The sequence below is a fragment of the Bombina bombina genome, chromosome 1, assembly GCF_027579735.1.
Source record: "Bombina bombina isolate aBomBom1 chromosome 1, aBomBom1.pri, whole genome shotgun sequence".
Taxonomy (NCBI): domain Eukaryota; kingdom Metazoa; phylum Chordata; class Amphibia; order Anura; family Bombinatoridae; genus Bombina; species Bombina bombina.
Genome location: NC_069499.1, coordinates 1,173,169,276 through 1,173,195,625, shown reverse-complemented (window position 1 = coordinate 1,173,195,625; position 26,350 = coordinate 1,173,169,276). Strand labels below are relative to the sequence as shown.

Below are 26,350 nucleotides of genomic sequence, written 5' to 3'. Positions count from 1 at the left end.
TTTCAGCCAATAGGAATGCAAGGGATGCCATCTTGGATGATGTCACTTTCATTGAAGTTCCAGTGTACGGCGGAGACCGTATGAAGAGGATGCTCCGCACCGGATGTCTTCAGGACAGACCCTCTTCGCGCCGTATGGATGAAGATAGAAGATGCCGTCTGGATGAAGACTTCTTGCTGCCTGGATGAGGACTTCGCCGCCTGGATGAAGATAGAAGAAGCCACCTGGATGAAGACTTCTTGCCGCATGGATGATGACTTTGCCGGCTGGATGGATCCTTCAAGCGGGACTTCAAAAACTGTAAGTGGATCGTCGGGGGTTAGTGAAAGTTTTTTTTGGGTGGGTTTTATTTTTAGTTTAGGGTCTGGGCATGTAAAAGAGCAAAATGCCCTTTTTTAGATAGTTATTTTATTTGGGGGGTTGGTTGTGGGGGTGGTGGGTTTTACTGTAGGGGGTGTTTGTATTTTTTTTACAGGTAAAAGAGATGTTATCTTTGGGGCAATGCCCCACAAAAGGCCCTTTTAAGGGCCATTGGTAGTTTTATTGTAGGCTAGTTTTTTAATTTTGGTGGTGTTTTTTTTTTTGATAGGGCTATTAGATTAGGTGTAATTCTTTTTTATTTTTGATAATTTGGTTCTTATTTTTCGTAATTTAGTGGGGGTTTTTTGTAATTTAGTTATTTTGTTTTTTTTGGTAATGAGATACTTTTTTTGTAATTTTTAGAGTAGTGTTATTATTTTTTTAAAGGTAAGTTTAGTTTAATTTAATTGGTAGTTAGTTTAATTGTAGTTTAATAATTATCTTACTTTAATTGTTAGTTTAAAATTAATTTATTTAATTTGACAGGTAAGTTTTAATTTAATTTAAGATAGGGACATTGTAATTTTAATATAAAGTTAGGGGGTCATTGAGTTTAGGTTTAGGGGTTAATAGTTTATTTTACTATATTTCGTTGTGGGGGCCTTGCGGTTTAGGGATTAATAGGTTTGTTATAGTGGCGGTATGGGCGGACGGCAGATTAGGGGTTAATATTTAAATAGTGTTTGCGATGCGGAAGGGCGGTGGTTTAGGGGTTAATAGGTTTATTATAGTGGCGACGATGTCGGGGAGTGGCAGAATAGGGGTTAATACATTTTAATAGTGGCAGCGATGTCGGGAGCAGCAGATTAGGGGTTAATAAATTTATTATAGTGTTTGCGATGCGGGAGGGCCTCAGTTTAGGGGTTAATAGGTAGTTTATCAGTGTTAGTGTACTTTTTAACACTTTAGTTATGAGTTTTATGGTACAGCTTTGTAACGTAAAACTCATAACTATTGACTTTAGATGGCGGTACGGATCTTGTCAGTATAGGGTGTACCGCTCACTTTTTGGCCTCCCAGGCAAACACGTAATACCGGCGCTATGGGAATCCCATTGAAAAATTATCTTTTTTAAAAGTGTGGTACTTTTTGTTGCGTGACAGGCTAAAAGGTGTGCGGTACACCTATACCGACAAGACTTGTAATAGCAGCCTTACGGAAAATTAAGCGTTATGGGCCATAATGCTGCTTTTTCACTCATAACGCCAAACTCGTAATCTAGCTGATTGGTAGTTTATTCTAGATTAGCGCCTAGATTACGAGTTTGGCGTTAACCTTAAACGCAGCATTGAGAGGTCCCAACGCTGCTTTTTAACGCCCGCTGGTATTACGAGTCTGGCATGTACAGGCTCATCGCTCACTTTTCTTCCGCGAGTCGAGGCTACCGCAAATCCCCTTACGTCAATTGTGTATCCTATTTTTTTTATGGGATTTGCCTAACGCTGGTATTACGAGTCTTGGAAGAAGTGAGCGGTAGACCCTCTCCTGTCCAGACTCCTACCGCATTTAATAGTCAGTAGTTAAGAGTTTTATGGGCTAACGCCGTAACATAAAACTCTTAACTAAAGTGCTACAAAGTACACTAACACCCATAAACTACCTATTAACCCCTAAACTGAGCCCCCCCCCACATCGGAAACACTTTAATAAATATATTAACCCCTAATCTGCCAATCGGACATCGCCGCCACTTTAATAAATATATTAACCCCTAAACCGCCACACTCCCGCCTCGCAAACACAAGTTAAATTTTATTAACCCCTAATCTGCCGTCCCTAACATCGCCAACACCTACTTACATTTATTAACCCCTAATCTGCCACCCCCAATGTCGCCGCTACTATATTAAAGTTATGGACCCGCTCCGCTCCGGATGGATGAAGATAGAAGATGTCGCTTGGATGAAGACTTCTGCCGCTTGGAGGACCTCTTCTGCCCGGATCGGATGAAGACTTCTGCCCCTCTGGTGGTCCACTTGTGCCCGGCTGGGTGAAGACGGCTTAAGGTAGGGAGATCTTCAGGGGGGTAGTGTTAGGTTTTTTTAAGGGGGGATTGGGTGGGTTTTAGAGTAGGGTTGGGTGTGTGGGTGGTGAGTTTTAATGTTGGGGGGGTATTGTATTTTTTTTACGGGTGAAAGAGCTGATTACTTTGGGGAAATGCCCCACAAAAGGCCCTTTTAAGGGCTATCTGTAATTTAGTATAGGGTAGGGATTTTTTTTATTTATTTTTTGTAATTTATTTTATTTAATTTATTTGTAATTAATTGTAGGTAGTTTAGGTAATTTATTTAATGATAGTGTAGTGTTAGGTGTAATTGTAATTTAGGTTAGGATTTATTTTACAGGTAATTTCGTACTTATTTTAGCTAGATAGTTATTAAATAGTTAATAACTATTTAATAACTATTGTACCTAGTTAAAATAAATACAAAGTTGCCTGTAAAATAAATATAAATCCTAAGCTAGCTACAATGTAACTATTAGTTATATTGTAGCTAGCTTAGGGTTTATTTTATAAGTAAGTATTTAGTTTTAAATAGGATTAATTTATTTAATTATGTTAAATTTATTTAGTTTAATTTAAATTATATTTAAGTTAGGGGGGTTAGATTTAGGGTTAGACTTAGGTTTAGGGGTTAATAAATTTAATATAGTAGCGGCAACGTTGGGTTCGGAAGATTAGAGGTTAATAAATTTAATATAGTTGCGGCGACGTTGGGGGGGGCAGATTAGGGGTTAATAAATATAATGTAGGTGTCGGCGATGTTGGGGGCAGTAGATTAGGGGTTCATAGGGATAATGTAGGTGGCGGTGGTGTCCGGAGCGGCAGATTAGGGGTTAATAAGTGTAAGATTAGGGGTGTTTAGACTCGGGGTTCATGTTAGGGTGTTAGGTGCAGACATAAAATTTATTTCCCCATAGGAAACAATGGGAATGCGTTAGGAGCTGAACGCTGCTTTTTTGCAGGTGTTAGGAATTTTTTCAGCCAGCTCAGCCCCATTGTTTCCTATGGGGAAATTGTGTACGAGCACGTTCAGCCAGCTCACCGCTGACTTAAGCAACGCTGGTATTGAGGTGAGATGGGGAGCTAAATTTTGCTCTACGCTCACCTTTTTGCAGCTAAAGCCAGGTTTAAAAAAACCTGTAATACCAGCGTTGTCTTAAGGGAGCGGTGGGGAAAAAAAGGCTTGTTAGCCCCGCAAGCCTTACCGACAAAAAAGAGCTGTTTAACTTAGGGCAATGCCCTACAAAAGCCCCTTTTAAGGCCCCCCAGAAGGCCCTAAGGGCCCTTGGTAGATTGGGGGGTGGGGGTTTGTATAGTGTTAGGGGGTGTTTGTATTTTTTTTGGAGCAAAAGAGCTGTTTAACTCAGGACAATGCCCTACAAAAGGCCCCCCAAATGGGCCCTTGGTAGTTTTTTTTCTAGATTAGGCTTTTTATTTTGGGGTGTTTTTTTTTTTTTATAAAGGGTATTAGAATAGGAATCTTTAATCTTTATTTTTTTTGGATAATTTTTTTGTTTGTTTGTAATGGTATGTTTTAGTGTAAGGCAGGATAGGTTTTATCATACAGGTACATTTGTATTGATTTTAACTAGGTAGTTATTGAATAGTTTATAACTATTTACTAACTAGTCTACCTAGTTAAAATAAATACAAACTTACCTGTAAAATAAAAATAAAAGCTAAGTTAGCTACAGTGTAACTATTAGTTATATTGTAGCTAGCTTATGTTTTATTTTACAGGTAAGTATTTAGTTTTACATAGGTATTATTTAGTTAATAATTGTAAATTTAATTTAGATCTAATTTCATTATGTGAAAGTTAGGGGGTGTTAGGGTTAGGTTTAGGGTTAGGATTAGAGTTACGATTAGAGTTACGTTAGGGTTAGGTTTAGGGGTAAATATAGTTTAATTTAGGTTGTTGCGATGTGGGGGGCTGGCGGTTTAGGGGATAATAGGTTTATTTAGTAGTAGTGATGTGGGAGGCCAGAGGTTTAGGGGTTTAGGGGTTAATAAATTTATTTAGTTGTGGCGATGTTGGGGAGCGCCGGAATAGGGGTTAATAACTTTAATATAGTTGCGGCAATGTTGGGGTGCGGCAGAATAGGGGTTAATAACTTTAGTATAGTGGTGGCGATATCGGGAGCGGCAGATTAGCGGTTAATAACTGTAGGCAGGCGTCGGCGATGTCAGGGGCAGCAGATTAGGGGTGTTTAGACTCATGGTTTATGTTAGGGTGTTGGTTTAAACAGTATTTTCTTTTTCCCCATAGACATCAATGGGGCTGCATTACAGAGCTTTTGTTTCCGTGATCGCAGGTGTTAGACATTTTTTTATGTCTATGGGGGAAGCATGCACAAGCACGTCAAAAAACCGCTTGTTTTTGGTAAGGTATGGAGCTTAAACTCTCCATATCGTACGCACAAGGCGGGTTTTTCAAAACTTGTAATGTCAACTCTATAGAGAATTAAATAACTGCACTTTTGTTGCGTTCTGTACTTTCCCTATAGTGCTCAAAACTCGTAATCTAGGTGTAAGTTCTGTATGTGAAGATGGGAATGGGAAATATGAATAACTCCTGTTGGGTTAACGCACATGCAGTAGGTGTTAGGTGTTTTTTTCTGTGCTCTCAATTGACTTCAATGGGGAGAATACGTTACACTCGGTCGCGATATCTCTGAGTCCTTTGGCAAGCGCACGTCAGGTTTCACTCGAGTGCAAACTTTTTACTTTAATACGCATGCTATCTGACAAGCACAAAAATCTTACTTCTAGGAAAGTTTACACTCGAGTAAAAGCGCAAAATAGAATGCCACTTGTAATCTGGCCAAAGAAGGAAAGAAGGAGAGGTAAGGGGGCCGATTTACTATGCCCTGAATGGGGCCAACTCACCCTGATTCCACACAAGCCTTCAGGCTCGCCCGAAAAAGGAGTTAAGAAGCAGCGGTCTTAAGACCGCTGTTCCTTAACTGGTCAGCCTGCTCTGAGCAGTGGACAGCAATCAACCCGATCAGGTTGATTGACACCCCCTACTTGCGAATCTGCAGGGGGCGGCATTGTACAAGCAGTTCACAAGAACTGCTTGTGCAATGATAAATGCTTACAGCGTATGCTGTCGGCATTCATCGATGTCTGTCGGACATGATCCGCTGAGAGGATCATGTCAGACAGACCGATGATAAATTAGCCCCAAGATATGAAAAAGTTAGTAAACTTGGTGTTGTCCAACCTGAGGTCGTTGAGGCACAATGTGGTATTTCAGTGCTTTTTTATGCAGCCAGTTCACCACCACAATTTTAATCATGTTCAGTGTATAGATTTGAAGAAACGCATTTGTTCGGCATGTAGGTTTGTGGTATTTGCTTGCAAAATAATTATTTATAATTGTGTTCAACTAATAGCCTTATTCACATTTTTTCACAAGTCCTTTCAGTGAAGCACTCTTACAAAAGCTGAAAAAGAAAGAAAAAAAAAGAAAAACAAGACTTAATTTTATCTTTTGTAATTATAATGTTATCCTGATAAGCCATCTTCTCTATGATTCACTGATTGGTGTTAAATAGGAAATTAATAGCTGTTTCAACTAAATCCCTGTATTGTAAGAACTCAATTATTGTGGTAAAAGGGAAAAGTCATTCACCAAAAACATTTTACGATACTACAAATAAATCTATAGCAAAATACAATATGGCAAAGAAAACAATAATACTCCCTTCTCTGTTAGGCCGCTGCCTCCCCAGTCTCTCCCAGAACTGTGCGAAAGATAGCTTGATAGAAGGTGGCGCTGGTCTTGACGGGTTCCCAAACGGGTTATTCCAATCCTCTTTAGTACTGTGAATAGAGATCCACAACGGTGCAATACGTAATGCACAAAAGGACACAAAAAGGAAGATACTCACAGGGAGTTAAATGTATTGCATTCGAAAAGTGCAAACTCTGCTGCAATACCTTCACCATATAATTTAATTAGCTCAACATGCTTCAACATTAAGAGGCCAATTTATCAAGCTCCGAGTGGAGCTTGAAGGGCCGTGTTTCTGGCGAGTCTTCAGACTCTCCAGAAACAGCAGTTATGAAGCAGCGGTCTAAAGACCGCTGCTCCATAACCCTGTTCGCCTGCTCTGATGAGGTGGACAGGATTCGCCGCAATTCAACCAGATCGAATACGATCAGGTTGATTGACACCTCCCTGCTGGCGGCTGATTGACCACGAGTCAGCAGGGGGCGGCGTTGCACCAGCAGCTCACAAGAGCTGCTGGTGCAATGCTGAATACGGAGAGAATATTGCTCTCCCCATTCAGCGAGGTCTTGCGGACCTGATCCGCACTGTCGGATCAGGTCCGCAAGACCTTTGATAATTTGGCCCCTAAGTTTGTTTCTAGAGCAGTAGAAAAAGTATATCATGAAAGAGCTCTTTTATCACACTCTTGATTTGTTTACATAATGGTTGAGAGTCTTGAGAACAAGGAGAGACAAACCCACTCTCAACCTTCTATTTACTATTTCTGTTTTGATCCCTTTAGTCACAACAATCACCCCTCAACAGTTTTCCATATATAGACTTACAGGACTACTAGTTGTTTTTTTCCCTATTGATTGCTTCCTGTTTGTGGGCAATTTCACTATCTGAACCAGGTAATTTAATGGAGCGTCAATGTTAGGCAGGGTGAGGCCTACTATACTGGAGGGAGTGGCTGTAGAACTTTAGACTGTTCTTGTAGAGCCACAGAGTCAATAATATGCTGAAGTGGTTAGGGTCCACTTCACAAGTTGCCAGACAAAAACCATTGGACCCTTTTGGTTTGGGCCCTCCTACACTGGCTTCCTCAATGAGCAACCACAATTACCTCAGCTTACAAATCAACCCCTGTAGATCTCAGATGAGGTAAAGGAACATTAAACAATAAATAAATTTCATGCAGCTACCTATAGTTATGGGTGCCACCATTTTGGAACCAAAGTTTTACTGCAGATATTCGAAGGGGAGTTGCTGCACTTAAACAAGTCAACACTGGAAGGCAGTGAAAGCTAGATTTCATCATGGAGGCACTGATGTATAGAGGGAGGTGGAGGATAACCTCAATACTATTCTTATAAAGTTTATTTAGGGCTAGATTACAAGTGGAGCGCTAAATATCGCTTGCACGCAAGCAATATTAGCGATCCACTGAGTAATACCTGTGCGCTGGTATTACAAGTAACGTGCAATGTGAACATAATCTCGTGTTCGCATTGCTAAGAAGCATTTCACTCACAAGAGCGAACTTCTATACACTCCAATGGGAGGCTTGTTCTGATACCGTCAGAGACCGCATCAGAACCTAAGAGCATTGAAGGAGGTAAGTAACACAGTGATTGCAGAATTTTTAAATATATATATGTATATATTAACACATAACTATATATGTACAGTATATAAGAATATACATATACAGTATATTTACAGGGAACACACAGTTCCCATAGACCGCAATGTAAAGGCACTCAGTGCCGTTTTTTTTCTAACACCCCATTCCCGCCAACTTTAAAGTCCCAAAACTGCCTAGTGTAGTTGTTTATTTGAAAAAAATGCTAAATTTTGAGGGCATTTTTGGGCACTTTTAGAAAATTAACCAGAGATCTAATCTTTGGTTAATTTTCTGAGTGCTAATTGCTACCACGAGCATCACTTGTAATGGATAGTTATTTATTGTGTGTCCAAAAACGGGCAAATTTGCCTGTTTGTGGTCGCACAACAATTTAGCGCTCCACTTGTAATCTAGCCGTTAGTGTTTAATGTCCCTTTAAAATTTTTTTAAAAGGACGTACACACTTTATCTGTTTCATCTAAAACACAAAGGGCTAGATTAAAAGTGGAGCGCTAATTTATAACGGGCACACAATAGATAACCAGCCATTACATTACCCATAAAATTGTTGCAATTACAAATGTTTAGGTATTCTAAATATGATACATTCCACACAAAACTCCAAAAATGGACTAGACAAAATTATTGGCACCCTCAATTTAATATTTGGTAGCACACCCCTTCGCTTCCTGTAACCATCAATGAGTTACTTACACCCCTCTACTGGAATTTTGGACCACTCTTCTTTTGCCAACTGCTCCAGGTCTCTCAGATTGGAAGGATCCCTTTTTCCAAACTGCATGTTTTGTAATCTCTCCGCAGGTGCTCTATGGGATTGAGATCTGGACTAATTGCTGACCAGTTCAGTACTCTCCAATGCTTTGTCTTAAACCAATTCTGGGTGCTTTTTGACGTGTGCTTTGGGTCATTGTCCTGCTGTAAGACCCATGACCTCTGACGGAGGTTCTTTGGTAGTCTTCAGACTTCATAATGCCATGCACACAGTCAAGACATCCAGTGCCTGAAGCAGCAAAGCAACCCCAAAACATCAGTGAACCCCCACCATGCTTGACTGTAGGGACTGTATTCTTTTCTTTAAAAGCCTCATTTCTTTTCCTGAAAACAGTTGAATAATGGACTTTAACAAATTGCTGTATTTTTGTTTCGTCTGTTCACAATACATGACAAACTCCAATCTGACAGTGGGGTCCTCCTGGGTCTCCTACAATAGTGTCCCTTTTCATTCAGATGGCAACGCATAGTGCGAGCTGACACATTTGTACCCTGTGCCTGAAGGTCAGCTTGAATTTGTCTGGAAGTTAATTAAGGTTCTTTATGCACCATTCGAACAATCCTTCGTTGAAATCGTTGATCAATTTTTCTCTTTTGTCCACGTCCAGGGAGACTAGCTGCAGTGCCATGGGCTGCAAATTTCTTGACAATGTTGCGCACAGTGGACACAGGAGCATTAAGATCTCTGAAGATGGACTTGTAACCTTGAGATTGTCCATGCTTTTCCACAATTTTTGTTCTCAAATCCTCAGACAATTCTTTGATGCTCTTTCGCTTCTCCATGCTCAGTGTGGCACACAGAGACACACAACAGAAAGGTTGAGTAAAATTTTCATCATTTTAACTGGTTGTCGGTGTGATTTCTATATTGTCAGCACCTGTTAATTGATGCAGGTGAGTTTAATTACAAATAGACATGTGCAACGCAAAAAATTTGTTTAGCTGTCATTAGTTAAATAAATCATTTTGTTTCAGCAAATTAGTTTAGTTGAGTTTAAAAAAAAAAATAGTTTCGGCAAATTAGTTATGTTAAGTTAAATAGTTTTTTCAGATAAATTCCAAAATTAGTTATGTTAAGTTAAATCGTTTTTTTCAGATACGTTCATTTTTTCGGATCTATTCTTTATTCATATGCATTATTCTATACTGAAGTTTAGAATAGAATAATGCATATGAATAAAGAATGGATTTGAAAAAATGAAAGGATCCGAAAAAAAGATTTAATTTAACATAACTAATTTGCCGGCGATTGCTGTAAAACAAAATTATCTAAAACCACTATTAATCCCTAAACCGCCGTCCCCCCACATCACCAACACTATCTAAACCTTGTAACCCCTAAACCGCACCCCCCCACATCGCCGATACTAAATAAAGCTATTAACCCTTAAACCGCCATTCCCCGACATCACCGACAATAACTAAACACTAAATAAACCTATTAACCCCTAAACCACTGTTCCCAGACATTGTCAACACTAACTAAACCTATTAACCCCTAAAACGCCGTTCCCAAACATCGCCAACACTATCTAAACCTATTAAACCCTAAACAGCAGTTCCTCAACATCGCCGACACTAACTAAACCTATTAACCCCTAAACCCCGTCGCCCCCCACATCACAACAACCTATATTAAACTATATTAACCCCTGAACCTAACACCCCCTAACTTTAACATAATTAACCCCACCACAATGACTACAGCACTTTTCCATTTTCTGTCCGTTTGGGACCTATTTTTACATTTTTGCGGTGTTTGTGTTTAGCTGTAATTTTCCTCTTACTCATTTACTGTACCCACACATATTATATACCATTTTTCTCGCCATTAAATGGACTTTCTAAAGATACCATTATTTTCATCATATATTATAATTTAAAATATAAAATATGAGAAAAAAAATGGAAAAAAAGACACTTTTTCTAACTTTGACCCCCAAAATCTGTTACACATCTACAACCACCAAAAAACACCCATGCTAAATAGTTTCAAAATGTTGTCCTGAGTTTAGAAATACCTAATTTTTACATGTTCTTTGCTTTTTTTGCAAGTTATAGGGCCATAAATACAAGTAGCACTTTGCTATTTCCAAACCATTTTTTTTCAAAATTAGCGCTAGTTACATTAGAACACTAATATCTTTCAGGAATCCCTGAATATCCATTGACATTTATATTTTTTTTAGTAGACATCCCAAAGTATTGATCTAGGCCAATTTTGGTATATTTCATGCCACCATTTCACCGCCAAATGCGATCAAATACAAAAAATAGTTCACTTTTTCACAAATTTTTTCACAAACTTTCGGTTTCTCACTGAAATTATTTACAAACAGCTTGTGCAATTATGGCATAAATGGTTGTAAATTTTTCTCTGGGATCCCCTTTGTTCAGAAATAGCAGACATATATGGCTTTGGCGTTGTTTTTTGGTAATTAGAAGGCCGCTAAATGCCACTGTGCGCCACACGTGTATTATGCACAGCAGTGAAGGGGTTAATTAGGGAGCATGTAGGAAGCTTTTTGGGGTAATTTTAGCTTTAGTGTAGTGTAGTAGACAACCCCATGTATTGATTTAGGCCCATTTTGGTATATTTCATGCCACCATTTCGCCGCCAAATGCGATCAAATTAAAAAAAAAAGTTAAATTATTCACAATTTTAGGTTTCTCACTGAAATCATTTACAAACAGCTTGTGCAATTATGGCACAAATGGTTGTAAATGCTTCTCTGGGATCCCCTTTGTTCAGAAATAGCAGACATATATGGCTTTGGTGTTGCTTTTTGGTACTTAGAAGGCCGCTAAATGCCGCTGCGCATCACACGTGTATTATGGCTAGCAGTGAAGGGGTTAATTAGGTAGCTTGTAGGGAGCTTGCAGGGTTAATTTTAGCTTTAGTGTAGAGCTCAGCCTCCCACCTGAAACATCAGACCCCCTGATCCCTCCCAAACAGCTCTCTTCCCTCCCCCACCCCACAATTGTCCCCGCCATCTTAAGTACTGGCAGCAACTCTGTACTCTATTTACATATGCTGCTGTGTAGGACCCCCCCTTAGCCCCCAACCTGACTGATCCCCGACTAAACAGCTCTCTAACCCTCCCCCTCTGCCTTAATGGGCGCCATCTTGGGTACTGGCAGCTGTCTGCCAGTACCCAGTTTAGAATAAAAGTGTTGCCTTTTTTTTTTCTTTCCCCTTTTCTGTAGTGTAGCTCCCCCCCCCCACCAAAGACCAACCCCCCACCCCTCCTAGATACCTTCAATTTATTTTTTTTAAAACTTAAAATACCCCTTTCTACCACTTTTATAACAACATATTTTCTGTAGTGTAGCGGTTCCCACCCGCTCCCGCCCCGTGCACGCGCCCACCGCCTCCCGCCCCCATCGGCCCCGCCCCCGATCTCGCCCCACTCTACATTACCCGGCCCAGCCGCCCATCCGCCTCCCAAGTCGGCTCCCACCCACCAACGATACCGGCCATCGATATCCGGTGCAGAGAGGGCCACAGAGTGGCTCTCTCTGCATCGGATGGCCAAGGAGTGTTATTGCAGAATGCCTCAATATCGAGGCATCACTGCAATAACCGGAAAGTGGCTGGAAGCAAGCAGGATCACTTCCAGCCGCTTTAAACCCCTAATGTCGTACAGGGTATGTCGCTGGTCTTTTAAGACCAGGTTGTGTGCGACGTACCCTGTACGACATGCGTCGTTAAGGGGTTAAAATAAACCTAAATTAAAGTTACAATTATTAACTAACTGTAATGTCTGTGGGATATTTCCCTATCAGACCAAACTTGGCTAGTAGTCTTCTTATCCCAGCGTCAAGCGGAAGGATAAGGAAATATCCCAGAACAAAGTCTCTTACCTTACGGTAGACAGGGTTGTCCTTTACGGCAATAAGGATAGTTCTTCACGGCAATAAGATTAAGGCAGAGAATGGTCAGAGACAGGCAGAGTTCGGCAACAGAAAGGCAATCCAGCAGTATAGCAGTTCAGGGGTAAACCAACAGAGTGGTCAGGAACAGGCAGAGGTCAGAAATAAAAGCTAATACAGCAGTTTAGCAGTTCAGGGGTAAACAAGGCAGAGTAGTCAGACAGGCAGAGTTCTGCAATGATAAGGCAATCCAGCAATTCAAGGGTTAAACAGACAGAGTAGTCAGACAAGCAGATTTCAGTAATATAAAGGCAATCCAGCAATTCAAGGCTTAAACAGACAGAGTAGCCAGACAAGCAGAGTTCAGTAATATTAAGTCAATCAAAAAATTCAAGTAATAAAGCACCTAGGAGCACACACAGTAACACCTATACTTGGGCAGTGAATGTAGGTTATACTGGTACTTACATAAGTGCTGATTCGCGCCAAGGAGTGAAAAGGATCCGGCTTGAGAGGGGAATAGACGTGTGCCGATGCTGTCATCGGCTCACAGGAACCGTGACATAGCCCCCCACTCAAGGGTCCTCTCCGAGAACCAGAGTCGGCTTCAAAGGGTGAGCAGCATGGAACTTGGAGACCAAAGTTCTTGATAAAGGCTTTTCGCCGAAACATGTTGACAGAGCCATATCGTGTACTTCAAACTGAAAAATAAACTGGGGATACGAGAGGAAGGCGAGCGCTCACAAATACTTAATCCTTGCAAAGAACAGAGACATTGTACCAAGAACAGGAAACCTTGGTTAAAACACCCAGCGGATTTGTTTTACTTCAGAGCTGAAAGAGAGCTCAGAAACAGCTTAAGTTGCTAAGCGCCCGAGAGGAGATCTAAGTGACCAACACAGGAGTGTTACACGGAGGGTCACGGAAGGTAAGAGGGTAGTGAGTTATAAATTCTAAAAACCTGCCAAAATCCCTTAATTTCACATCATCGCAAAAAGCTGCAAACTATCTCAAGCAGTGGGAAAATTTTTTTAAAGCACATAAACTTTAGTACCACGAAACGGAGATACCATCTACATTTTACATCTTCAAAGAATTGAAATTCATATGCACTAACAGCGTAAAAACAAGCAGCTAGATTTAGAGTTTTGCTGCCAAAGGGGTGCGTTAGCTACGCGTATTTTTTTCCCCCCGCACCTTTTAAATAACGCTGGTATTTAGAGTTCTCTGACGGGCTGCGTTAGGCTCCAAAAAGGGAGCGTAGAGCATAATTTACCGCCACTTCAACTCTCACTTACACTTATTAACCCCTAATCTGCCGCCCCTGCTATCGCTGAAGACAAGGATGATTCTCTAAGAGAGAAACAAAACAGAGCGCATCCACGATCTAAGTGTAGTTTAAAAGTCACAATTTATTTGAATATATAAAACAATGATTGCACACTCACAAAAGAGCCCTCAAACATATGAGGTATGTCTGTACATTCAGCAAATAGACTCCATACCCCTCCAGCGATATTACGATCTCCTTTCAGTGTCCCACTGTGCAGTTAATGCCTATATATATTTCTGGCTCTAACAGGGGATATACGTATTGCCAAACTGGGGGATAGGTTCGTATATGCTATATGTTAGGAGATCGTGTAAATACTGCTGTTTGTGTCTGTGCAATAAAAGCCGGCTTATGCTCAGAGTACAGCGTGTATAACACTCACTTCTCCTGGGATTATGGGCATGGCCTTACGCGCTTCGTGGGCTCCTCCCGCTTCCTCAGAGGCTATGCCCATCTATCCATAATCCGCCCTCGTATTCAGTTTGTCTGTACACGCCCCATTGTTTCTATTGGTTAATGAGGGGGTGTGTGAACAGGAAGAGTTTTAACTCCATAGCTACATGTCAGTTTCAGTCTAATCCACTCTGAACTTAACATATTGTATAATGGTTACGATGCGGAACATATATTTAAATGCCTGTGTATTAGGACCGAATCGTATACTGAAGTAAAAACTTATGTTTTTAAACGTGGTTTGTTATTCCTTATTACGTCTATAACATATATACAATATAAAATATTTAGGTTTTTGGCGAACCTTTTCACTTAATATATAAGGTATTCTAAGAAAATGGTATATCCGTTAAAATGAACAATACATAACAATAAATACTAAATACTGCATAGAGCGATTAATATTACAAATTAAAATATCACCTAATTAACATTAAAATTCATTGTTCACAGTACATATATAAAAATACATATCATCTTTTAAAAACTATTTTTGATTAACATGAAAAATCATTGTTCACAGTACATATATAGATACAAATCATCTTTTAAAAACTATTTGATTGTGTTCTTTAAATCAAATTCATCACTGAACTAGCAGCATGATAGTGTATATTAGTAGTTTGGTAAATTTCAAAAAATAAAAATAAAACTTTTTCTTTATACAGATAGTTACAATATACATACTAGATATATGTGGCAGAAGACAAAAAGCATATACATTATATTTTTATAGATGTGATAATACCACTGTATTAAGTACATATTATTACGGGCTAATATACAAAACTCTTAAAATAGAGTTCTATACTCATCACTATTTCTAAGTGGAATATAGGTCATTTTTTTTTTTTTTTTTTTAATAATATTTTTATTGAAGTCAAAAACCAATACAGAGTATAGGGTATGTCTCAAAACATTCACGAGACAATGTGTACAGAGCATAATTAGGAGACAATGTATTCTAGTACCTCAAACATATCCATAAAATGTGGGCTATCACATAAAGAGACTTCAGTTTTGTTTTAGAGTATAACAAATGTAATATAAGCAAAAATGATCCTCTCCTAGTTATATACAACGAAAAGTAAGGTAGCTAATCAGATAAGTGAAAGACTAGGGAGGAGGTAACTCTATAGTTATATGGGGAAGAGGGATGCAGCGGGCAAGAGCCGCTCAAAATATAATAGGGGTGGGGGTGGGGGGGGGAGTCGCGGGCGGAGCCAGTTGGTATGTCCTCCCCAGGAAAAAATTTAGGTGGGACTAGAGTATTATTACTTAAAATAAACAAAATCACACTCATCCAAACCCTTGTATTCCTATAGAGGGGGCCTGGAAACATATAATGTATTATCAAGTGGAGGGGGGACGTTAGAATAGTTGGGAACTGGGGGGCCTGGGGAACCTCTGGGTGAGTCCCTCTCCTAGGGAAGTGCCACCTATAGGCGATGTGGGAAAAAGGAGAAGGGATATGACCCGCAGGCATAAGTACCAGTGGGAAAGGGAGGAGAGAGGCTCAATCAAGATAACTATTATGTACTAGTAATATGAGCAAGAGCATAGATAAATTAGGGATGACAGTCGGACAGACACAGAAAGCTAAATAATGTCTCCACCACGGCCGCTGGCTGAGACACAATATATGCTCATTCAATAAAGTCATCTTACTAGCTGCTAATATGAAATATAGGTATCTTAAATACTTTGAGCCTTGACCTACTACAAATAATCCAATCTAGTAAACATGGACAGTAGGAGTATTATTGGGAAATTTCTCTGCATACATGAAATAGATAGGAATAAATGACTCAAGCCTAAAAATTTTTACATAAAATATACAACCATAATTAAGTTAAACTGGAAAATATTTTACCTATACATATCCATGAACCCCTCATGTCTAGCCTGAGTGGAATATATAAATGAACTTATAAGACATATATAATAACAGTAACCGGACTTACCTAGAAAATAAATTAAGATGGAGTAACGTTTAAGGTAGGCTGTAGTAATGATTGTTCTCAAAGCTCTACGGAGCTGTTAATTACATACGAAATATAGAACAGAATATCATAAAGAAACCATAAGGGGAAATAAATGCCTGAGTCCAGATTGCTAATGCAGGCTAACAACCAATCTAGGTATAACATGCTCATATATATCTAACAAAAGCATAGTTGCTAACATTAGGATATGCAAGGATTGGAGCCCTATAAAAAGGAGAGGTTCAATTCAGGTATCGCTATTGGGATATATCAAGATAAAGATTCAAAATATTGAAGAGCAATGATATAGGAATATAAAACTGTAAATAGATTAGGAATTAAGGCATTGTGCCACATACAGTATCTATATGGATGGCACGCAGATTCATGACGATCTTCCAGCTCACCTGCATCATTATGTTAATGACACCATTATGTATCCATAGGGTTCACCTTTAGTAAGCAAGGATAACTGAGACTTAAGTTTAAGAGGGTCAGCACCTGACCGCTAAGGAGTTTTAAGTGGCTAAAGGTATAGGCGTCATCTTAAGTGCCAGTGTCTTTCTAGCCGGATAGTAAACTACTTCATACTAAAATCGAAATGTAGTGATCCCAATATAAATATGGTAGAAACGTAGTGGAAAGAGTAGGCATGTGAATAAGCTAACTGGCCTGAACGTTTGGGTAGAACCTTTAAGGTTAGCAGACAAATAGATTGTAAGGTGGCCTAATGTTACAACTAAGAATGGGACTGAAAAGCTGCGTGGAGATGAGTTAGTATGGGTGCTGTCTAAATAAGGGCTTAACTATACCCGACTCTAATAAACTATAAGAACCATTCCTAACAATACAAAAATGGGTGAGATAATACACATGTTGCCAAATTCTGGCTGACACCTCAAATCATATTATTGGTAGAATAACATAACATATAAATTCCAACATACTAGAACAGAACTCTATGAGGCTGAAGCAAAGTGTCCTGCGGTCATGTATAAAACCCCAGGAGGGGAACAGCACTATCTGAGCATGGACAGTCAAAATCATACATTGATAGAGGGTGTGTTCTGCTATAGTAAGCATAAGTTCAGTCAGCCGTAGTCAGCCCCCGTAGAGTCCCAGGAACATCCTTAATTCAGAGCACAGCCAAAGTCAGTATGACAGTTGCGTAGAATCACAGTCTAAACAAATATATGGACCATCAGCTGAGTAGCCTAAGAGTTGCAGTCGGCAGGCCGCTATCATGACTCCCATATGAGTCACTCATTTGGCCGTGGAACCGCTCACCTGATATGCCCAGGATCTGCCGGTGGAAAAGTTTACCCAACTCCGGCCCTAATCTCGGTGGAGCCCCGGCTGCTAAGGTAGGAATGGCTTCTTGTATACCCTGACAGGACCTGCTGCCTAGGACATAAGTGCAGCCGAAACTCCATATCCCATGTCTCGTCTGATAGGGTTTCCGGGTGTGAGAGAGGACTTCTGGCTAAGCCCTGTTCTGCTGTGGTTGTGGGAGTGCAGGTAGCGGGGTCTAGGCTGTCTACTCGGGTTGTTCTTTCCATCTCTATCTGGAGCTTCATCAGTGGAGCTGTGAGGTGCCGCACTGGTTCTGTAGAGATTGTGTAGTGCTGTAGGTCACTGCGCTGCTCACTCAGATCTATTTGCGCTGTCATCTCGGGGCTGGGGATCGGGGTAGCTGGTCCGCACACTTCATCTGCTCCCTGAGGCGAATCCTCTTTCCAGCTTAATACAGTTGAGATATAGTTGCCGACACCCTCCGTTGTTTCCACTGTCAGTAACATCGACCGTTGTGGGTCCACAGCAGCTCTCAAATCCCCAATAAGGGCTTGCTGATGAAAATCCAGCTTACACGTTAAGTCGTGTAGCGCTGAAATAATTTGTTGCTCCATAGAGAAGTTGAAGGGGTATATAGGAATATAGGTAATTTTGTTGTTCTTGAACTCTATGGTATGTGGACTAGTTATTATTAATATTGGTAATCAGACTATATTGTAGATAGTTCTTTTCTATACTCTATTGAATAAGTATAACTCTGTTTTGAGGATATTTGATATGATTATTCAAGCTTCCAAAAAAGCTGCTAGATCTATGTCGCGATTGAGCCCCCCCCGGACCCATAGTTTGTAATCTATGGATCCAGAAGGACTCACGTTGCCTAAGTTGTAGTAGGCGATTACCTCCTCTCACATTTCTTTTTATATGTTCTATTCCAATAACCGTCAAATCTGAACTGTCTTTGTTGTGTGTCTCCAAAAAGTGAGCTGAAACGCCATGTGTGTCTAGGCCTATTTCTATATTTCTGAGATGTTCACTAAACCTTGTTTTTATAGAGCGTTTCGTGCGACCTATGTATATCCTATTGCATGAACACCTTAGTAGGTATACTACATAGTTAGTTTTACATGTAATAAGATCCTTGATTTCATATTTCTTATCACCATTCACCCCACAAAAATAATGATTATTGGGGTCTATATGAGTACAGCAGGTACATCCCTTTCGTCTACACCTGAAAAAACCTTTGGTTTGTTTCTCTAACCAATTTTTTTCTTTTTTGCATGGTTTTAACATGCTGGGACTAATCCTGTTTTTAACACTGATGTTTTTCTTAAAAATTACTTGACCTTTTTCACTTAGAGCTTCTTTTAGTATTGTATCTTGCATTAGAACTGGCCAGAATTTTTTAACGGCACCCTCAATCTCTTTTGCTGCTCTATTATATCTGGTAATAAGTTGTACTTTTCATTTTTCTGCTTTCCCATTGTTAGTCAAAACTTTCATCTTTGATTTATTAATTAGTGTCTTTCTATCCATTGTCTCTACCTTATTTTTAGTTTTTCTTAGGAGTTCTTCTGGATATCCTTTCGCTAAGAACCGATTTGTAATGACTTCGGTCTCTCTTATGAAGTCACTCTGTCTAGTACAGTTTCGTTTTGCTCTCTGATATTGGCCTAACAGAATGTTCATTTTCCATTTTTTGTGGTGGCCACTTTTGGTATGCAGATATCCGTTCGTATCTGTAGGTTTCCTATATATAGATTGGTGTATATTTCCCCATTATCTTGTATAATTTCTAAGATTAGGAAAGTTACTTTGGTTGGATTTGACTCCAAAGTGAAACAAAGATTTAGTGTGTTTCTGTTTGTATATTCTACAAAGTCAGCGAGTTTCTCAGTGGTCCCTTGCCAGACAATTAATATGTCGTCTATGTAACGAAACCAGTACTTAATATTTTCTTTATATGGATTCTCTAAATTGAAGACAAATAGATCCTCCCACCACCCCATGTAGAGGTTGGCCAAATTGGGGGCAAATTTTGTCCCCATTGCCATTCCCCTGGTCTGGAGGAAGTATTTGCCCTCAAATAGAAAATAATTTTTCTTTAGCACAAAATCCATTGCTAGTTCTAAGAAATTTGCCTGAGTTTTGTTAACATATCCGCATTTTCCACAAAAGTATTTCACTGCTGTGATGCCCAAAGCATGTGGAATTGACGTATACAAAGAGCATACATCCATCGTAACCCACATGTATCCCTCCTGCCATACAAGATCTTATAATAGTTTCAATATATGAATGGTATCCTGTACATATGATCTCAAGCATGGGACCATAGGTTTTAATATATGGTCGATGTATTCAGATAGTTTGGTTGTGAGGCCTCCGATCCCAGACACTATTGGTCTACCCGGTGGGTTCGTAAGACCCTTATGTATTTTGGGTTGATGGTAAAAAATTGGGAGTACTGGATCCTCAACAACCAAATAACTGTATTCTTGATTTTTCAGGACTTTATCTTCCCTGCCTCTAGATAGTAGTAAATTGTATTCCTCTAGGAATATTTTAGTAGGGTTACAGTCTAGTGTATGATAAGTTGCCTTATCACTTAGCAGTCTCTCTGCCTCTGCTATATATTCTTTTCTGTCTTGCACCACAATCCCTCCGCCTTTATCGGCGCTACGGATCACTAGTTCTCTATTTTCACTAAGGTCTTTCAGTGCAGACTTCTCAGCTTTTGAGATATTCTCTTTTTTATAATTATTACATTTATTTTTAGCTTTATCTTTAGCACAAATTTCTGAGAGTTCTTTTTCTAATAGGCTTTCAAAGACTGAAATAAAATTGCCTTTTGACTGATAGGGATAAAATGACGATTTCTTTTTTTAAGAGACTATGTGTCATTGGTATTTCTTTAGCCTCCTCCTCTAAATCTCTAAGTATATTGATTACTCTTTCGTCTTCAGTCTCCCCATTTGCTTCTAAACTTACATGTGTACTAGTTATACTGGAATCATCTAGATTACTGGCTGCCAGATCTATCTGATTCTCTATTCCTTTCTCTTGTAGTTTGAAGTGTCTAGTAAGGGTAAGCTTTCTAATAAGTTTTTTAGTGTCTATATATAGCTCAAAGTCATTTGGAGCTATATCTGGTGCAAAAGATAGAGCTTTTTTCAATAGATTTTCCTCTTCTTTAGTTAGGTTTTTAGTTGATATGCTACAGATTTCCTGATCATATGTTTCTAATAGTGTGCATCTTTCTCTTTTTTGTTTCTTGGTTCTACATGCCACACCTCCTCTACATCCTCTTCGTCTGGTTCTATCCCTCTTTTTGGGTTCCTGGTCCCCTCTTGATAATTTTCTCTCGTGCGTTGACCTAAAAAACGATTTTCAACTTGTTCCCTTCTGTACGGAAAGTATCCCCCTAAATATTTTTTCTGTTCTTTGTTATTGTGATTGTTGATATAGCTATTTTTTCTTTTCTGATTAGTCTTGTTATTGTTGCCACTAGTGGTATTACTTAATCTTTGATAGTTCGTTCTAGGTCTTGCACCTAAATTCTCTCCATATTGTGGATCTGATTTTGTCCATGATTGGATTCTATCCTCTCTAGGATGTTCACCATTATTATTATTCATCCTCTCTTTATATGGGACGCTAGTAGAATTATTATTAGCCATTTTCAGTCTGTTTTTATTTTTATTATGGTGTTGTACTTGTTTACCGTTCTTTTTGTTTGCGTTAAATTTCGGTTGGCCATTTATATATCTCATTTGTTTATTTTTCTTATCTCTTAATGGACTCTCTGGCTTTTCAATGTTGTTATCTTCAGGTAATCTATCATTCTCCTCTACTTGTGGATTTATGTCTCCATATAGGGCATTGTATAGTTTCTTTTTCTTATTTTTGATAATTTCAGATTCAAAGTGTTTCAAAGTTGTTCGATTTCTATTGTCCAATTCTTTATATAGGACATCTTCCCTATTATACATGGTATTATCACATGTATAAAAAGATAATGTATGGGGCGGAGCTAGCCACGCAGGATGATGGCTGCCTTTTGAAAAAGCTCTCATCTCCAACTCCGGCTTAAAGCTCTCTAACATCGTGCAAATCCCCTTAAACCCCTTCTAATCCCCACAGGGAACATCATAAAAGACCCTCCTCAACACCCAGCATAATTTCAAGGAGGCACTGATCCCGTAATTTAACATCCTCTGCCCTGCAACTCGCAAAGGCACCGCTTACAAATATACTGTGGAGGCCTCATCCTCGATCCCCCACAGCACTTGCCTACCCACCAACGGATCCATAGACTAGCCTGCATCCGGCTTCGGTCATTTACAGATAGAGGTGCGCACCGGACTTACCCGCTATCGTTTACACTGCCGCTCCGCTGCTCAACATCTCCTCACCACGTGGCCTGCTACGGAGGCCTGGGACAGTCTGCCTATAGCACTTATGCAGCGGCGGCCTCGAGATTTCCTCTCATAGTAAGTACCGGCCAACGCATACTCCTGACACACACCCTCCTCTAGAACCAGCACACAGGGGGCAAAATAAGTTACACACAGGAGTGCAGGGTTGACAGAGACACTTCTCCACAAGGAATCATAGGCACGATCTGGGGCACAAACGTAATGGTACTAGACTAATGCCCTCCACAGTATTTTACTAAAGGGAATAAAAACGGACTGCTTTTTCCTTTTTACATTTTGCCTGACTCACCACTGAATTACCTATCTGTGGCACAGGTGCTGATCCCTGCAGCAGACAGGGCCATTTGCTATCTGGTAGCCTTATTTTTTTTTAATTTTTTTGTTTTTTTGTTTGTTCATTTTAATTTAAGCACTTGCAGCTACATCATTGGCCATTTATGTAATGCCTTGTAAAAGGCAGGCCAAATCTGAAAAAATGAACCCTACTAAGACCCTCAACCATTACCTTAAACCCTCAGGGGCCTCAGCGCCCAGCTGCACAGAGGATGATTTAACCTCTTCAACACCTACTTCGGGCAACCCCCTATCTGCAGAAACACCTTCCAACATGTTTGTCACTAAAACTGACATACTTCATCTTTCTTCTAAGGAAGATATTAAAGAAATCCTGCAGGAAATGAGAACTCTTTTTGGCGACTTGCGTAAAGATATGGGGGCGCTCGACCAGAGAGTGATAACCCTAGAAGAGAAACAAGAGTCCATAGAAAGTACATTTCAACAGACTTCACTTCACATCTCAGATCAGGATCGCAGGATTAATGCCATGGCCGACAAACTTGAAGACCTTGAAAATAGGTGTCGACGCAATAATCTGCGAATCCGGGGTGTCTCAGAGACTGTCTTTCCCCCCGCCATAGAGGGATATTTACAAGCTCTCTTCAAAATTATAAGAGACAATCCAACTGCAGAGAATATACCTATCGAAAGGGCACACAGGGCGGTGAGACCCAAACCTCCTCCCAAAGCCCCACCCAGGGATATTATAGTTAAATTTTTAAGGTATAAAGATAAAGAAGAGCTCCTCCGGTGCGCAAGATCAAAGCACCCTATTTTTCATGCTGGCGAGGAAATCTCTTTGTTCTCTGACCTATCTCAGGCAACCCTTCAGAAACGGCGAGAACTCGCACCTATTACAGCGACCCTGAGAGACCGCAAAATACAGTACAGATGGGGGTTTCCAGTATCCTTGATAGTTTCAAATAACAATAAGGCGCTGACTTACAGACCCGGAGACGACATTCAATCTTTCTACAATGAACTTTCTATACCATGCACCGAGTCAACAACCGCTGGCGCCACTTATCTCCCCTCGGGATCCTCATCGGCTCTGAGGCCTACTACTGCAAGTGATGACCCTCACTAAAACGGCCTTACACCTACTCCTCTATGACACCTGACTCCTGGATCTAATCATCCAAGAGAGACACTGCCATGTTAAACCCCCAGACAGGGGGTTAACCCTACAGAAATAAGAGACCTTCTGACCCCCTCCTCTATGGGGGCTGTATCCTTTTGAAAATGTTCATATTTGTTGGTTCATTATGCCGCACGAGAACTGTTTGCCAATGTTTTAGAACGTATAAGTATAAATGTGTAAATGTTCAGGCTTGGTTATTTTGCCTGCTGTTCTGATTAGTTTTCTTTCCTAGGTTCAGATTACAGACAATATCTTGTTTTATTATTGTGTATGTTCCAACGTTAAAATATACAGCAGGATTGAGTAAAGGTTGTCGATATTCTCTAAATTTTACCACCCACTATACTTCACTCTCCTATCTGAAATTAAAACTTTAGGAACAACCCAATTTCTCTAACAACACCAATACAGAAAGCAACTCCCACCATGGGAGACGTACTTAGGTCTTTTGGCTTCACACACTACCAGATTCTACAAAACCTTCCTAGGAACAAAGTTTTGGAACACGTTGAAAAATATTCTCACACTAAAGCATTACCTCTCTTATCTTTCACATGATCTTCCCATACCCCAAACTTTGATATACATAGTCCCTTCCCCCCCCTCCACCCTCTCTCCCACCACCCTAATTGCACGTTAGTTAGATCTAAATATCAGTAAAATTGCACCATTTCTAGCCGGAGAAGGAGATACTTCCCCTCAGTAGTTCTTTCTCTTTTACTCATCTTTACTCTATTTATAGGGTTTCCTTTATTCTCTTTCCTCACTTTCCGGTATATCTTTGGAATATACCTCTCTAATCTACAAATTCGTTTTCTTCCTTTTCCCCTAGCCTCTTTCTCTTCTTGTCTTCTCTGACTTGTGTTGTACCCCTTCTGCTCTTTTTTTTTTTTTTTTTTTTTTTTTTTCTCTTCCCCTTTCTCCCTTCTCCCTTGCACCCACCCCTTACCCCCGCTGAAAATGGCAGGCAAAAATAGCAGATTTCAAGACCATTCTTTGAGATTGTCAATAATAAATGTAAGAGGGCTTAACAGCCCGGGTAAGAGGTCAATTGCATATAAGGAACTTGTTAAATTGGGGAGCCAAATTATCATGCTTCAGGAAACGCATTTCCAAAAGAATAGAGAGCCTAAATGGCATACTCCTCACTTCCCCACGGCTTACTTCGCCTCAGGACCCCAAAAAAAAGGAGGGGTGGGTATCATGATTCACGGGTCCCTTCCCCTCCAAATATCTCAAATTGACAGAGACCCTGATGGCCGTTATATCCTCCTAAAGGGGCAGCTCTTTGGGGAGCAACTGTCATTACTGAATATTTATGCACCAAATCAGGCGCAAAATGCCTTTTTTAAGAAAATATCAAACTTAATATTAGACCAGGCTGGGGGCACACTTTTTCTCGCTGGAGACTTTAACATAGCATTTGACCCTAGCCTGGACTCCTCAAAGGGGACCTCATCTATCCCTAAGACTACCCTTAAATCAATCAGAAATACACTTTCTAAACTTGCCCTACATGACGTATGGAGGACTCTACACCCTCAGACCAAAGACTACACTTTTTACTCGACTCCACACGACTGCTATACTAGGATAGATCATATACTGACTGACGCCAACGGTCTCGCTTTGATTGACCAGTGTGAGATTGGACATATAACCTGGACAGACCATGCCCCAGTTTCCTGCTCCATTTTATGGCCTGACCTCCCAATCACCACTAAAATATGGAGGCTGGATGAATCCCTTCTTGACAACCCCACCACACTCGCAGAACTTGAAAGAGATATTACAGAATACTTCTTACTAAACAGTAACTCCACCACATCTCTCCAATGCGAATGGGAAGCACATAAAACCGTAATGCGGGGTATATTTATCAAACAAAAAGCTAAGATCCTCAGACAGTCCAGAGACAACCACTCACAACTCCTAGAAAGAATCAGCACACTAGAAAGGGCACACAAGCAGGACATAACCAACGCCACTCTCAGGCGCGACCTCCTTCAGGCCAGATCAGACCTCAAATCCCACCTGACAACTATATATCAGCGCCACGCCCTCTGTTTGAGACAACACTTTTATGAAGGCGGCGACAAACCAGGTAAACTCCTGGCCAGGTGCTTACGAAGGAGGCAACTGGCCTCCTACATTCATACATTACAATCCCCAGAAGGTTCAATGATTAAATGTAACAAGCAGATCGCATCTACTTTTAGACAGTATTATAATTCGTTATACAATATCCCAAACACAGATCTCCCTCAGCCAGCAGATAAGTCCCCTATAGCATTTGGGGAACACCTTGACACTTATTTCCATGACCTAGGTTTACCTACATTAGATGAAGCAGGCAGAGAACATCTTACCCTGCCCATTACACTAGAAGAAATTCACCAAGCTATCAAAGACTCCCCAGCGGGAAAGAGTCCTGGGCCGGACGGCTTCTCGATGGGGTACTATAAGAAATTCTCGGAAATATTAGCCCCTCACCTCCTCACACTATTTAATAACCTGCGAAATGACCCCACTCTATCTAGAGGCCTCCTAGAGGCACACATAACTGTGATCCCTAAACAAGGTAAACCCCCTACATCCCCTGCTAACTTTAGACCCATTTCTTTAATAAACACAGACATGAAAATCCTTGCTAAAGTTCTTGCCAACAGATTAAATAAATATCTCCCCAGCCTGATATCCTGCGACCAAGCCGGGTTTATACCCGGCAGAGAAGCACGTGATAATGTTATCAAAACTATTCAATTAATAAACTATGCCAAGGCATCGGGCAAGCCCCTGGTCCTCTTCTCGACTGACGCGGAGAAGGCCTTCGACCGTGTTCGTTGGCCTTTTCTGCAGAGGTCTATGAGTGAGATGGGAATCCCTGAATCCTTTCTGAATATGACCTTTTCCTTATACTCCAGTCCTAATGCTAAGATCAGAGTGAATAATACCTTATCAGAGTCCTTTTCCATCAATAATGGTACCAGAC

At 40.3% G+C, this 26,350-nt stretch overlaps 1 protein-coding gene across 1 annotated transcript in view; it reads right to left on the bottom strand.

The window, feature by feature from the left end:
* Positions 1–14,162, bottom strand: part of LOC128663780 (sericin-2-like) — an 83,643-nt gene extending 69,481 nt beyond the window's left edge. Inside the window, exon 1 of the mRNA XM_053718283.1 lies at positions 14,091–14,162. Within this exon, the coding sequence (XP_053574258.1) occupies positions 14,091–14,162 (72 nt within the window). The remainder of the gene's footprint in view (positions 1–14,090) is intronic.
* Between the last annotated feature and the right edge of the window lie 12,188 nt (positions 14,163–26,350).